Source organism: Colossoma macropomum, unplaced genomic scaffold, assembly GCF_904425465.1.
Source record: "Colossoma macropomum unplaced genomic scaffold, Colossoma_macropomum, whole genome shotgun sequence".
NCBI lineage: Eukaryota > Metazoa > Chordata > Actinopteri > Characiformes > Serrasalmidae > Colossoma > Colossoma macropomum.
In genome coordinates, this window is record NW_023494794.1 from 29838022 (window position 1) to 29854392 (window position 16371).

The 16371-nt window shown below is 43.8% G+C and overlaps 1 protein-coding gene across 1 annotated transcript in view; it reads right to left on the bottom strand.

Moving 5' to 3' along the window:
- map7d2a (MAP7 domain containing 2a) overlaps positions 1 to 16371 on the bottom strand; it is a 45929-nt gene that overhangs the window by 16978 nt on the left and 12580 nt on the right. The window contains exons 6-10 of the mRNA XM_036580779.1: positions 13589 to 13688; positions 8732 to 8824; positions 3072 to 3178; positions 1340 to 1455; positions 313 to 749 (exon numbers count right to left, since the gene is read on the bottom strand). Of these exons, the coding sequence (XP_036436672.1) occupies positions 313 to 749; positions 1340 to 1455; positions 3072 to 3178; positions 8732 to 8824; positions 13589 to 13688 (853 nt within the window). The remainder of the gene's footprint in view (positions 1 to 312; positions 750 to 1339; positions 1456 to 3071; positions 3179 to 8731; positions 8825 to 13588; positions 13689 to 16371) is intronic.

Genomic DNA, 16371 nt, shown 5'->3' on the forward strand with positions numbered 1-16371 from the left:
AGCAAAACTATGTTTTTCAGTTTTTGAGGTAATTTGAAAATGCCTGTTCTTCTTTACGTTGTGTGTAAATTTCATGATGAATGGACCAAAAGAAACGGCCCAAAATGACTTGGATAAAAGTCTGGTTCCACTGACTTACATTAACACTAAAGTATGTTTTTTCCTTCTCCTGTAAAGTTCTCATTTTCGAGGTTTTGTTCCAACAGCAGAGATATAATATATGGTTATATATTCACAGCAGTAGAATTAGATCATAATATTTAAATACGTTATACTGAATGAACACACGATGATTTGAGCAGATCGACTGACCTGTGCTCTTCTCCGCAGTGACATCGTGAGTGCTGTTCTTCGGGCTCCGGTTCTCCGCCGTTCCCATGTTTTTCTTTTCATGGTTTTCCGCTCCCGGACTCTTCTGTCCGCTGTTTCCCGCTTTAACAGCGCTGTTGTGGTTTTCTGATTGTTTACAGCTTCGTTTCTCTGGGGTCCACGAGCCGGACACTGCTCTAGCCTGGCTCTCCGTTTTCCCCGCGGGGCCTGGGCTCTCAGAGATGGGGCTTTTTTTTGGAGCTTCATCCGCTTTCAGGAGCTTTTTATCTGCATGATCATGACCTTTGACCTCTTGGCCTTGTGTGTTGTTGGTGGTCTTGTTGCCGTCAGTGACGGGCGTGGCCGGTCTGTGTCTCAGAGGGGACGGTGGGTATTGACGGACAGTTACAGGAGATTGATTACGGCTCCGAGGAGTCAACCTACACAAACACACGAGTCAGTTAAAGCGACAGCAGCGTTTCCTCTACAGTAGTACAAAAGCTCCCCTCCCGGCCAGCTTGGGTCAGATACAGACGTTAGGATGTAAGAGGCAGGCTAAGGTCTACTTCCTAGCTTTCGTTTTTAATGTGAGGAACTAGGCAGGCAAATACAACAATTCGGACATTTTGTGGGCGTGTCGTGGGGCGTCCCAGAAGCCATATCGCCGATCTTCGATTATGTCTCACTACAAGACTCGTTCATTGTTTTCAACGCTTATATTCAGGCCAGACATGAGAAATTTGTCGGCTACAACAAAATCATATCAAAATCGGGCTGAACCTCGGCATCAGGGATGTTGTACATGGGTATCAGTGAATTTATGCAGGCTGGAGGCTGTAAATCTCAGAGTCACTGTCTCTAAAGGTTTACATGCAGACTTTTATCTATAGACATGAACATCAACACCGGCAGGAATCATTCTAAACATTCATCTGCAGTAAAACTGGTTTGTACTGTTGAAAACACTCCACACGCTGCAGTAGTGTAGGTGTAACTTTGGGCTGTAGTGTAGGAATATGTGGGAGGTTACTTTGGTGTTGAGGGTGAAGCGGAGCGGCGGATGATTTGAGCTGGAGATTCGGGTCGTCTCACGGGAGATCCTGCAGCCGGAGAACCGAGCCGCCTCTCTCTGCGCAAACTCTCCTTCTGCAAAACAAACACACACACACACACACACACACACACACACACACAGAGAAACACACACACACACACAAATTCACTGTGCTGGATCAGTCACATCTGATCAAATTCATTTCCACTGAATTTTAGTTTCTCTCTCCAGGCTCTGCCACAAATGCGCTCATTCATAGTTACTGTTGTGAGGTTGGATAATCTTTACAAAATCCTATTCACTGTAATGAATCAATTACTTACGATGGCGTTTTAGGGCCACTGTTAAAAAAATAAAAAAACAGTACAACCCCAATTCCAAAAAACTTGTGACACTGTGTAAAATGTAAATAAATGTAAATAAAATAGAATGCAATGATTTACAAATCTCATAGACCCATATTTTATTCACAATAGAACGTAGAACTTTCGAGAATAAAGGAGGAGTGAGTGGAACACTGGCGCCAGATCGGTGCCTCCTTCCTTGAGGCCCCGACGCGTTATAGCAGCCCCCTGCAATTAGCCCACTTTATCCTCCAAATATCACGATATTATTTGTTTGTGTAACTTTACAAATTTTGTTCTCAAAATATGATTTTTTTCTAAAAAAATACAACTTTATTCTTGAAATATTACGACTTTATTCTCAGTCTATTATTTTAATTTTTTTAACAGTGGCCCTAAATCGCCATCGTAATTATTTAATACACATTTCACCCATTTATATTTAGAGGTCTCACGGGATCCCAGCGATAGGAGGCACTGACAGAAAGAGGGAGAAATCAGAGTCAGGAAAAACCTCAGAAAAACTAAACATGATAGCAGCTCAGCTACAACAAGGAGCTACACACATCAGAATCACACATTCTCTGCACAGAACACGTTCGATTTCGGCTTCCTGTCACTCTATTTTTGCTCTCTCGAACATTTTTATCACCTAAATTTGTGTCAACAGAGCATCAACCTTCAGAATCAAGCCTGTACTGTGGTGGGTGGCACTGTTTGGGTCTGTAGCTGCTCGCTAAGCTAACGCTAAGGTAGCATATCAAGCTAATGATCCCAACACCACAGAACAGGTTTAATTTCACCTTTCTACCCTTTCAGGGGCTTCTTGACTCACTCTCTCACATTTAATCTAATCTCCCTCAGAATTTAATCCTCTAAACTTGTGTCAGTGCTTTAGTGCTCACTGTGTATCACTGTTTAGTTAGATGGTTTCACATGGCTCTAAATGTAGATATTGTGATATAAACTGAGTCTGTTCTACAGTTTCTCATTAGGCTGAATGAATAACCGACTCTAAATGTAGGTATTGTGATATAAACTGAGTGTGTTCTACAGTTTCTCATTAGGCTGAATGAATAACCGACTCTAAATGTAGGTATTGTGATATAAACTGAGTGTGTTCTACAGTTTCTCATTAGGCTGAATGAATAACCGACTCTAAATGTAGGTATTGTGATATAAACTGAGTCTGTTCTACAGTTTCTCATCAGGCTGAATGAATAACCGACTCTAAATGTAGGTATTGTGATATAAACTGAGTCTGTTCTACAGTTTCTCATTAGGTTCTGTAAAGCTTGTCCATCCTCACAACAGTTGCTATAAAAGAAGACAGAGCACGGATAGGTCAGCTGACCTCTCCTGACCTTTGGGGTGCTGGGAGGGGTGTTGACCCCTCCTCCCGACTCCTCGGTGTTGCCACGGCGACGGCTGGGCGACCCACGGTACGGTGACCTGTGGGGACTGGAGGGAACTGAACAGGAGGAGACATGAAACACTTCGGGGTCAGAGACTGAACGCTCGTTATTTCAGGTTAGTGTGTGTTTCAGGTGCACGAGTGACATTCAGAGGCAGGAAGAGTGTGTGAGTGAGGTCAGTGAGAATTTAAACATGCAGGACATTACACACACATACACACCTCACAACGCGGGAATAACAACACAGAACAGCCACACTCTCTGAGTTATTATTATAACTAATTATTTATCTAAATTTCTAATCAAAACAACCTTTAAGTACAAGCTGTTCATTTTCAGGAGATATTTCTGAGGAGATTAGATTGAGATAATCCACTTACATAAGGAAGCATGAAGTTAAAGTGAAAAAACTGATTAAAGCTACACTGAAAAAGGGGCTCCTAAACAACCAACTGGAAGACCTGGCGGAGACCAAAACTGCCCCCAGTAGATAAACAAACTTCAAACTCAAATTTCACCCATTTTTTTCAGAATTCCCCCAAAATTCAGTGTGTGAGATGTAAACAGAGATATTCAGAGTGGTTTGGTGTGAAATGGCTCAGATGTCTTTACAGTGGTGGTGATAGGAACCAGGGGTCGCCATGACTACAACACAAATATAGACATTTTATTTACTATCCAGAACCACCAGTGAACCTACACGAGTCTTCTGAGTTTATATGGAATGTTGATGATGGAAAATAGTGGAAAATCTGAAATAATAAGTTTTCTTTGGGGACTATTTTGCCTCACAGTGCCCTGCATGTATCCCTCCACCATGAATGGAGTTTAAGATCTCTAAACTATCATAAAACAGTGTCTCAGTCATCAGGCAGTGAATTCATAACCATTTCATGTAGGAACTTTCTGTGAGGGAGCTTTTAGAGGTGGACGTCTGGTTCCTATCACCACCACTGTGAACAGTTCTGACTCGGGAAGATTATCTAGAACGGAGCGTTTCACACCAAACCACTCTGAACGGCTCTGTTTACATTATTTACAACAAATGAAGTATACAGATTTTTTTTAAATCAGTTGAACTCCCCTTTAAAGCTTTCATCTCTGAGAGAGAGGAGAAAATCAAGCTGCTTCAGATCTGAAAACATCCACAGGTGTTTCTGTCCATCCTTCCACTGTGAGAAGACGACTCAGCGCTGTGGGTCTGAAAGGATGTGTAGCTGATCAAGAAGAACCTCACTGAGAAAAGGAGACGGACACATCAAACAAAGAAGCTGAGCAATGGACTGACCACCCCAGAGTCCAGACCTCAACACCTGAATGTGTTTGATTACTTCAGAAAATCATCAACCAGCTTCTAAGACTGAACTTTGGAGGTGTGTCTGCAGATTCTTTGAGGAACTGAAAGTGAGTCTCCTAAAAAGAGCGGAAGCTGGAATAAAGGGAAAGAGTGACTCACTGAACACTCAAACAGCTGAGATTAGATTTAGCTGCTGAGGATTCTGTTTTTCTTTTATTTAATAAAGCTGAAAAATGAATAACTTGTACTTAATGGCTGTTTTATTGAACAGTACTGTGTAGAGCAGATATGGGAGATCATTATTATACACAGGTTCTTGAGTGTGTGTGTGTGTATATGTGTGTGTGTGTGTGTGTGTGTGTGTGTGTGTGTGTGTGTGTGTGTGTGTGTGTGTTACCTGTGCAGCGTGGACAGGACACACACAGGTCAGCGGCGCTGTTAGAGCGGGCGAGTGAGGAGTGAGTGTGTGTGCGGAGGCGATGGAGCGTCAGATTCTCCAGAGAAATCACACCATGCTGGACTAACGGAGGGATGGATGGACGGAGAGATGGACGATGGAGGGATGAAGGGGGTGGGGATGGTGGGGGAGGATGGAGATAAACATGAAAGAAAAGCCATGAGGGCAACAGGATGGAGGGATGAAGGAGGAAAGACGAGTGTGGCCTCTTTTCCCTCTGATGCACTGCAGTGCTTTGTCTTCAGAAAAGTGGCAGAAATGAACAGAAATTCAGTCCATAGATACAGAACACACGATGATGATGAGGATGAAGAAGATGGCCATGAAGAACAGACACAGTAACAGAACAGGCAGTGCAGGTGTTTGTATGTAGATCTTCTTGGTTCATTCGTTTTTAATGTATTTTTTTAATTCAGTGATTTTAGTGTGTAATAAAATTAGAGTGTATTAAAATTCAACAAAGATCTTCTGTGATTCAGTGCGACTCACGGATTCTGTTTAGTTGTAACTGGTTATCTAGAGCCAGAACACTGTAACACTACTGACGTTGCTGTGATGTGCTGAAGCGCTGACAGATTATAATCTCAGACGTTTTAAAGGTTTTTTGCCTCATTGTTTTGAGTGTATTTTCACTCAGTAAGGGGGTGTGGTGAGTAGGGTAATCACAGAAACAGGCATAGTGTTACCATGGATACAGCTGTAGTGTAACCATGGAATTGGGTGCAGTGCAATAATGGAAATGACTGTAGTGTAACCATGAAAATGAATGTAGCGTGGAAAAACCGTGGAAAAGGATGTAGGGTTCTGGAATGATGGATTCGGGTGTAGTGTAACCATGAAAATGGGTGTTGCATAACCATGGATGCAGGAGTAGCACTACCATGGAAAAAGGTGTATTGTAGCCAAGGAAATGGATGTAGTGTAACCATGGATACGTGTGTAGTGTAAAAATGTAAATGACTGTAGTGGAACCGTGGAAATAGATGTAGCACAAACACAGAATCAGGTGTAGCGTAACCATGGATCTGTATGTAGTGTAACTATGGAAACGACTGTGGCGTAACCATGGATACGGATGTAGTATTACCATGGGAAAGCGTGTATTGTAACTGAGGAAATGAATGTGCCGTAACCATGGACATGGCTGTAGCATTACCATGGAAAAGGGTGTAGCTTACCCATGGATATGTGTGTCGTGTAACCATGGACATAGGTGTAGTGTAATCATGGGAACAGGAGTAGTGTAACAACAGAAACGGATGTAGTGTATCCATGGAAACGGGTAAAACATAACAATGGATCACGTATCCATGATTACATATCACCCATTTCCATTAATACTGTGCAACCATGGAAATGTGTGTAGCGTAACCATGGAAACTGATGTAGTGTAACAACGGAAACGGGTGTAGCTCATTGATTTCTGTGTCAGTGTCGTTGTCAGTGTCGGTGTAGTTGTTCTTTAGATGGATGCTGATGTTAGAGTTCTATCAACTGGACTGTGAGAGCTGGGCGGTAGAAGTAGACCTGCACTGTTTACACACAAATCTAGACCAGTATGGAAGAGCAGATGTGGGGTGAGGGTTCGTCCCCATCCCTGCAGAAATGACACTTCTGTGTGTGAGTCCTTAAACACATCTAAATTGATGTCTTCCTGTTCTGTAAAGCTCATTTTACTCCAGACTCAGTAACTGCGCTGCACTGCACCCTTTCAAACAGCTAACAGCTAATCAAGTGCCGTCTATATAAAAATGATTTAATTTGTACAGATGTCAGCAGGTTATATGAAACTGAACCTATTATGCTCAGATTTACACTTCAATGTTCCAAAAAAACACATTATTTTCCTCATCCTGTTCATCTCTATTCACCCTCTGACTGAAACGCTCTGTTAGAGCTCCTGCGTCTTTAAGCCCCGCCTCCCAATGAGCCCACTGTGCTTTGATTGGTCAGCTCGCCCACTCTGTTCTGACTTTTCAGTGGCTGAAACTGGTAGCAGCATCCTGCTACAAGTTTCGCCCCTACAGGCTGCCAGTAAGGACTGTGTTACGAGACTGAGTCATCCTGTAACAAAGGAAAAGGGCTGGAATTCCAACGAGGCGTTTCAGGCAGCTGAGAAAAGTGGGTTCTGTGGGAGAGAGTTTCTCCCTCTGGAGGGAACTTTGGGTTCTGTTGCTTTGTAGACTATTTACATGGACAGAAAGTTGCAACACGCTAAAGGAAAGAGAAAAACTGGAGAAGGAAAATAACTTTAACTTAACTGTACTAACTTATTTATTGCTGAATACAACAAATGAGAACAGAAAACACTTTTGCATCCCGTGTGAAATAGCGAATGTCGTGTACCAGTTCAGGCTTGCCGTGCACGCCGCGTCACGTCTGGTGTAAAATCAGCTTATGTTGGTTACCAGAAAGGTCCCACACAAAAAACACACTCAGAAACATTTCATCACAAACAAAACTGTGACTTTGCGTATGTTGAATATTCAGAAACACATCAGTAATCTTACCTGATATCACACTCATAACAAACAACAAACCACCACAGAGTACACACGCAGCACACACACTGACATGCTGTTACAGACACACACACACACACACACACACACAGACAAGGCCATGCAGAAGGAAACACACTCAGTCTGGGGGCGTTTACAGTCTGACGAGTGTGTTTCTCTGTTTTACTGCAGCTCAGCCGGACACACAGATTCCTCAAACTCCCCAACAGCCCGATCTCCATCTCTACACACATCACACATCAGCTCTGATATCACAGCACCTGCTGGAGCTCCTCTACCAATCACAGCACCAGCTGGAGCTCCTCTACCAATCACAGCACCCACTGTAGCTCCTCTACCAATCACTGCACCAGCTGGAGCTCCTCTACCAATCACAACACCTGCAGGAGCTCCTCTACCAATCACAACACCTGCAGAAGCTCCTCTACCAATCACAGCACCAGCTGGAGCTCCTCTACCAATCACAGCACCTGCCGCAGCTTCTCTACGAATCACAGCACCAGCTGGAGCTCCTCTACTCCTCTACCAAAACGATTTATAAAAACCTAACTTACATTAAAACCCTACTTTAATCAGAAACTCTACAGAATCGTTAAAGTTTACTGAAATTAGACACTAAAACTAAATATTCCTCAAAGCAGACTGAAATTAAAAACTAAAATTATAAAATCTGTATAATCATCAAACGTTTTCTAAAATAGTCACTCAAATAAAAAAAAGTCTGGATACGGGAAATTAAAACTTAAAAACACTGAATCAGAAGAACTTTCTAAAAAAAAAAACTACCTGCTCAGACAAACTATACGAAAAAACTATTTACTCAAAAAATGCTGACACTGAAAACTCCACCGAATCGAGAGGCTGTAGTGAATCATACCACTTTATTGAAATTTGAAACTCCACAGGAATTCTGCAGTTTACTGAAATGAAAAATTCCACAGAATCAAAAAACTCTTTTTTTAAATTCCCCCCTAAAGTGCACCAACACACACTTCATCAATGTCTGTTAGTCGATGACGTCATCTGAAGGTTCCTGCTGTTGCCACACCTGGAAAGCAAGTAAACTCAATCTTGAACGACAGCCATCAAAGACAGTGTGTAAAGGGGAATTCAACCAAAATTTCAGTTTAATTTGCTAATTGAGAACTCGTTAAATAAGTTTTTCTGAAATTTATAACAATGGGTGGAATTCCCCTTTATGTGTTTCATGTGGAAGGAGACAGCAGGAGAAGCAGCTGTTGAGGAGCATCGGCACGTCATTGGAGGAACTGTGTGTCAGTCAGAGGGGAGGGGAGGGGTGGTTTAGAGGGGGCGGGGTTTAAAGGGTTCATACCGTTGCCTGATTCGCTGGCAGTAGCAGAGGGGGCGGCGAGGTCATGGGGGAGGGCGGAGACAGCAGAAGGGGGAAAGGCATTCTCCCAGTCACCTGGGCAAGGGGGGCGGGGCCAGAGCAGAGCAGAGAGAGCAGAGCATTATGGACAGGCTGACTCCTCAGGTGGAGTGTGTGTGATTGAACACATACACACGTCTTAGAGCCACGACACACCAAGCTGAGCGCATGTAAGTGCATTGAAAGAGAATCAAAGAGAGCTCAGTCTAAACCCGGTGAAGGAGCGTCTCTGAGGATGTGAGTGAATTATCTACTACTGTCATCATATCTTCATCAGTGTGATGTTGATTCTGAGATCATTTGAGGCCGAAACATCAAGCCGGACCTTCTTTTAGAGTCTGTGTGTGACGTTAATACATAAAGACGTACGACGTGGTGTGAAAAACTCACGATTCGACGTTTAAATGATGATTTCAGGCTTTACAGGCGACTCTCAGCAGTGCAGACTCACCATATTTTAGTGTGCTTATATTCTCCTAACTTAGTACTGATACTTTGGTAGCACTACAGATCGGTAATTAGTGGGTAATGATATGATAACATTACAGTAACTTACCTAAAAAATACCTGCTAATTTGCCAGTTCTTAAAAAATAATAAGTTAGTCATTGTAGCTAATAAGTAATAAATGGGAAAATAATGGCAACAAACTCGCATTACCTATAAATAAAAGGTTAATTGAATATTTGCAAAATAATTCATTAATATCTTTTACAGTAAATAATTTTACTAAATAATTAGCCTGTCGCTGTATAGCATTATATCTGCTAAATCAACATTTTATCCCGATTATTTAACATCCTAATAGCCTTTTATAACATCAACATAAATAATACTTCATATAACTTAGTATTTAACAACTAGAAAATTAGCGTGTTATTTTCACTATTTTAGTTAATTATTTGATTACTGACTCTTTACCATGACTATTAGTAACTTATTAGTTGATAACAACTAGACGATTAGCATGTATTCGCAGGCAAATATAACTTCATAATTTTACTACTCACTACCAACTTATTACTGATCTGAAAAGTGAAGTGCCACAAATACTTCTTTCACTTTTAGCAACATAAATCTTCCATAGTGCAGCTTTAGGTATGTGCATATCTGCCGTAGTCTTCTGGTGCTGATGGTGAGCTGAAGGTGTAATCAGGTGCTGATAGTTCTTCCTCGTGAGGTTGGTGTGTCTGGGCCCTAAAACACACCTCGAGGTATTTTCGTGCACACCTGAGCTCGGTGGCCGCAGGCAATGGGCAAGGATGAGGACTCATACAGACACGCTCCCTTTAAAACTCATTCACACACACACACACTCAGATACACCAGCTCATAATCAATACCCTAATCAATCAGTCCGCTCAGACTCTCGGCTGAAGAGCGAGTGTAAAACGCTGACTCACCCTCACACACATACAGTGACACTGCAATATCGTTTTTTTAGCCTGTACAGGCTTTAAATACTCGCTGGTAATTCTGAACAAATACTAAAATATTCATTCTCAAAATCAGCCTCAAAACAATAACTTTTAATTGAACAATATTTAATATCATTTAATAATAGTCAAGCATGTCTGTTGCTGCAGCTCAAAATATATCCAGTTTGTGGCAAAAACGTAATATTATTCAGACTGAAGCAAAGACAGAATCCACAAACGCTGCCCTCTCACTGAAGTACAGACTTCATGACTCACTTTGATCACTTGTTTATTTCTCGTTTACCTAGTCATAGACGGGTTTAGCTCGGTCATAGACATGTTTAGCTCAGTCATAGACGGGTTTAGCTCAGTCATAGTCGTGTTTAGCTCGGTCATAGACATGTTTAGCTCGGTCATAGACGTGTTTAGCTCGGTCATAGACGGGTTTAGCTCAGTCATAGTCGTGTTTAGCTCGGTCATAGACATGTTTAGCTCGGTCATAGACGTGTTTAGCTCGGTCATAGACGGGTTTAGCTCAGTCATAGTCGTGTTTAGCTCGGTCATAGACGTGTTTAGCTCGGTCATAGACGGGTTTAGCTCGGTCATAGACGGGTTTAGCTCAGTCATAGTCGTGTTTAGCTCGGTCATAGCTGGGTTTAGCTCGGTCATAGACGTGTTTAGCTCGGTCATAGACGGGTTTAGCTCGGTCATAGACGGGTTTAGCTGAGTCATAGACATGTTTAGCTCAATCACAGCCGTGTTGAGCTCAGTCATAGACGGGTTTAGCTCGGTCGTAGACGGGTTTAGCTCGGTCGTAGACGGGTTTAGGTCGGTCATAGACGTGTTGAGCTCGGTCATAGACGGGTTTAGCTCGGTCATAGACGTGTCTAGCTAGGTCATAGACGGGTTTAGCTCAGTCATAGCAGTGTTGAGCTCGGTCATAGACGGGTTTAGCTCGTCATAGCCGTGTTTAGCTCGGTCATAGCCGTGTTGAGCTCGGTCATAGACGGGTTTAGCTCGGTCATAGCCGTGTTGAGCTCGGTCATAGACGGGTTTAGCTCGGTCATAGCCGTGTTTAGCTCGGTCATAGACATGTTTAGCTCGGTCATAGACGGGTTTAGCTCGGTCATAGACGGGTTTAGCTCGGTCATAGGCGGGTTTAGCTCAGTCATAGATGTGTTTAGCTCGGTCATAGCCGTGTTTAGCTCGGTCATAGACGGGTTTAGCTCGGTCATAGACGGGTTTAGCTCGGTCATAGATGTGTTTAGCTCGGTCATAGCCGTGTTTAGCTCGGTCATAGGCGGGTTTAGCTCGGTCATAGACGGGTTTAGCTCGGTCATAGGCGGGTTTAGCTCGGTCATAGACGGGTTTAGCTCGGTCATAGACGTGTTTAGCTCGGTCATAGACGGGTTTAGCTCGGTCATAGCCGTGTTGAGCTCGGTCATAGACGGGTTTAGCTCGGTCATAGCCGTGTTGAGCTCGGTCATAGACGGGTTTAGCTCGGTCATAGCCGTGTTTAGCTCGGTCATAGCCGTGTTGAGCTCGGTCATAGACGGGTTTAGCTCGGTCATAGCCGTGTTGAGGTCGGTCATAGACGGGTTTAGCTCAGTCATAGCCGTGTTGAGCTCGGTCATAGTCGTGTTTAGCTCGGTCATAGACATGTTTAGCTCGGTCATAGACGGGTTTAGCTCAGTCATAGATGTGTTTAGGTCGGTCATAGCCGTGTTTAGCTCGGTCATAGACGGGTTTAGCTCGGTCATAGACGGGTTTAGCTCGGTCATAGACGTGTTTAGCTCGGTCATAGTCGTGTTTAGCTCGGTCATAGACGGGTTTAGCTCGGTCATAGACGGGTTTAGCTCGGTCATAGTCGTGTTTAGCTCGGTCATAGACGGGTTTAGCTCGGTCATAGATGTGTTTAGCTCGGTCATAGCCGTGTTTAGCTCGGTCATAGACGGGTTTAGCTCGGTCATAGACGGGTTTAGCTCAGTCATAGATGTGTTTAGCTCGGTCATAGCCGTGTTTAGCTCGGTCATAGACGGGTTTAGCTCGGTCATAGACGGGTTTAGCTCGGTCATAGATGTGTTTAGCTCGGTCATAGCCGTGTTTAGCTCGGTCATAGGCGGGTTTAGCTCGGTCATAGACGGGTTTAGCTCGGTCATAGGCGGGTTTAGCTCGGTCATAGACGGGTTTAGCTCGGTCATAGACGTGTTTAGCTCGGTCATAGACGGGTTTAGCTCGGTCATAGCCGTGTTGAGCTCGGTCATAGACGGGTTTAGCTCGGTCATAGCCGTGTTGAGCTCGGTCATAGACGGGTTTAGCTCGGTCATAGCCGTGTTTAGCTCGGTCATAGCCGTGTTGAGCTCGGTCATAGACGGGTTTAGCTCGGTCATAGCCGTGTTGAGGTCGGTCATAGACGGGTTTAGCTCAGTCATAGCCGTGTTGAGCTCGGTCATAGTCGTGTTTAGCTCGGTCATAGACATGTTTAGCTCGGTCATAGACGGGTTTAGCTCAGTCATAGATGTGTTTAGGTCGGTCATAGCCGTGTTTAGCTCGGTCATAGACGGGTTTAGCTCAGTCATAGATGTGTTGAGCTCGGTCATAGACGGGTTTAGCTCGGTCATAGACGGGTTTAGCTCGGTCATAGATGTGTTTAGCTCGGTCATAGCCGTGTTTAGCTCGGTCATAGGCGGGTTTAGCTCGGTCATAGACGGGTTTAGCTCGGTCATAGACGGGTTTAGCTCGGTCATAGACGTGTTTAGCTCAGTCATAGACGGGTTTAGCTCGGTCATAGCTGGATTTAGCTCGGTCATAGACGGGTTTAGCTCGGTCATAGACGGGTTTAGCTCAGTCATAGACGTGTTGAGCTGTCTTTATTTCAACAACTGGAAGCAGCTGCACACAGCACTTCAATATGACACTAATACAGTAACTAAGACCATTTTCATTCATATAAACCCTGATTTCACCGTCAGTGTAAATGTTCTCTAACCTCCACCCACAAATGTGTTCTTTAGCTAGTGTTGTGGGGATGGAGCTTTACAAAGCATTGGGAATTCAACCCAATGAATTTAGTTAGGAATTTAGATGCCTTTAATCATGGAAGGATTACATAGATCTACAGGGCTGTTGGTGCAGTTGGCTGTGGCTTACTCTGCCAAACACTGCCTCGATAAGAAAGCACAGGCTGCCAAACCTCTCAGCACCACTCGGCAAATAGTGATCCTCCATTTCTGTCATGATTGATCACTCTGCTCTTGTTCTTCCACGCACTTCTCATCTCCTCAATCCTTTCATTCGCCTCAATCCGTATAAACAATTATCCGCTGTTCCTTTATCTCTCTCTCAGTCTCTCTCTCTCTCTCTCTCTCTCTCTCTTTACTCACCCTGTCCTCCTCCGCTGGCTCCCCATGTCCAGCGTTTGTTTCTGTTCTCCAGCTGCAGGCTGCGCTCCAGAGATTTCCTCATCAGCGCCTCCAGACGCTCCTGTGGAAAAACATTCTTTCGTTTATTATCTTCATCAAAAATCCTGGGTTAGATATACATACAAGCCAACTGTGCCTTGATGCGCTGCAAACTGGGCCCACAATGCGCTGATAGCTTGGCTCGTTTTTCACATGAGGCGATATCTGTCCTGTTTCGCCTGTGCGCAGCGCTGCACAGTGACTGAATCTCACATAAATCACCACCACCAGCAGTCTGAGCACATGAGGGTGAGTAAGTCTAATAAAACAGAAAGTGGAAAACAAATCTAAGTGTGACAGAATTATGATCCTAGATTTCCAGTATCCCAGACTTACACAGCCACGTACCTCTAAAACTGAAAAATCTAATTTTGTGCAGGTAAACATAACACAGACTGTAGTCCATCTGTTTCTCTGATACTTTGTTTGCCCCCTTTTACCCTGTTCTTCAGTGGTCAGGACCCCCATGGACCCTCACAGAGCAGGTACTATTTGGGTGGTGGATCATTCTCAGCACTGCAGTAACACTGACGTGGTGGTGGTGTGTAAGTGTGTGTTGTGCTGGTCTGAGTGGATCAGACACAGCAGTGCAGCTGGAGTTTTTAAACACCTCAGTGTCACTGCTGGACTGAGAATAGTCCACCACCCAAAAATATCCAGCCAACAGCGTCCTTTGGGCAGCGTCCTGTGACCACCGATGAAGGATTAGAGGATGACCAACACAAACTGTGCAGCAGCAGATGAGCTATCGTCTCTGACTTTACATCTACAAGGTGGACTGACAAGGTAGGAGTGTCTAATAGAGTGGACAGTGAGTGGACACAGTGTTTAAAAACTCCAGCAGCACTGCTGTGTCTGATCCACTCATACCAGCACAACACACACTAACACACTACTACCACGTCAGTGTTACTGCAGTGCTGAGAATGACCCACCACCCAAATAGTACCTGCTCTGTGGGTCCATGGGGGTCCTGACCACTGAAGAACAGGGTAAAAGAAACAGATGGACTACAGTCTGTAACTGTAGAACTACAAAGTGCACCTATATAGTAAGTGGAGCTGATAAAATGGACAATGAGCGTAGAAACAAGGAGGTGGTCAGAATGTTATGCCTGATCGGTGTAGTTTGCGAAATAAAGTTATTCTGATTGTGATCAGATGGAATAATTAGTAATTTTATTTCGTTTAACCTGGAGAGGTGTTGGGCTGAAACAAAATAATACTGTTTATATTCAGACGTGACTGAAATGGAAATGAAAACAGGTCACAGGGGAGACCGCCATCAGTGTTTACGTAACTCCTATTGACTTCAGTCTAGACTTGAACTGTCATCATTACACCACCTTAATGATGTCGCATGCTGACGCTCTGCCAGCAGTGTGGACGTCAGATAATCAATAATTAACCCCTGACCAGCTTCCTGTAGCTACACTCCATCCAGAGAGCTTCACACACACATTCAGTCTCTTACTGAGCTCACAGTGAAGTGTCTGTGTTCGTTTTTCTGCAGTCTGGATGACGTGCGTGAGCCGGACAGTGGGATTAGGACAGAGCAGGAAAGAAGCGAGTGATCAGAGAACAAATCCCCCTGATTGGAGGAGCAGCAGGGGTCAGCGGGGGTCAGCTAGACACACGGAGTAAAGTAGAGGATTGTAGGATTTCTGGGAGAAGTGAGACAAAGCCTGAAAAGACTAATTCTCCCAGCACTGCAGTGACTTTTCTCTTATGTTTTTACATAGTATTTCTGCAGGGGTCAGAATCTGCGCGTGATTAAAGGGCCCATATCGTGGAAAACTGAAACACAAGACTGCGATGTTGTATGTAAACATTGTTAAAGCTGCAAAACGTACCATATATGGAAACTCAACTGAAAAAAAAAAGCCTGTGATGTCACAAAACCAAAACCATATCTGCCTGTTCAGCTTACAGTGGTTCAGGCTGAAGGTATAAGGAGCATTTCTAGAAAAGCCTGGACTGCTTTTTGAAGGGGGCAGCCAATCAAAACATGTCTCATTTACATACATCAGTCTAAAAAGCGCAGCCTGTTTAAGTGTAAGGGATAAAGAGAGGTTGGAAAATGATCAAAGTAGGAATCAGATGTTTTGCTGCTGGATATTATTGATTTACGCTAATTATAAAGTGATTGTTATCATTTTATTTAGGTTATTCATTAGTTTGTGGGATTTTTCTAGACGTATGTGTCGTCCCATTCCCGCCCACACTGGGCTGCTAACCGCTCGCTTAAAATTAGCTCTGTGCTGCAAGATATTGTGGTGGGTCCCGTGGGAATGCAGACCTCTGGCAGAAATGGATTTGTAGTGTTTTTTGATTTGTTGTTCATCTAAACTAATTTTTCGCATTGCATTATTTATTTTATTCATTTCACACTCAGAAAAGCTGAAAAGCTAATGACCCAACCTCAGTCTGGAAAGGCCTCCAAGAGATCACCTACAACAAGGTGAGAAAACCTCCCTTCTCCTGAACGACCGCAGCTCACCAACAACCTGAATGAGTTACTGCAGATATGAACACACAAAGGACAATCTTCAGCCTCTCTCTGCTCACCTCACCATCAACGAGCAGGATGTTAACAGGCTTTTCAGCAGACAGAAGTTGAAAAAAGCTCTTTTATAGCACTTTTCACCTCCATCTTCAACAAATCACTTCAACGAATATCACTGGACTAACTGACTACAGACCATT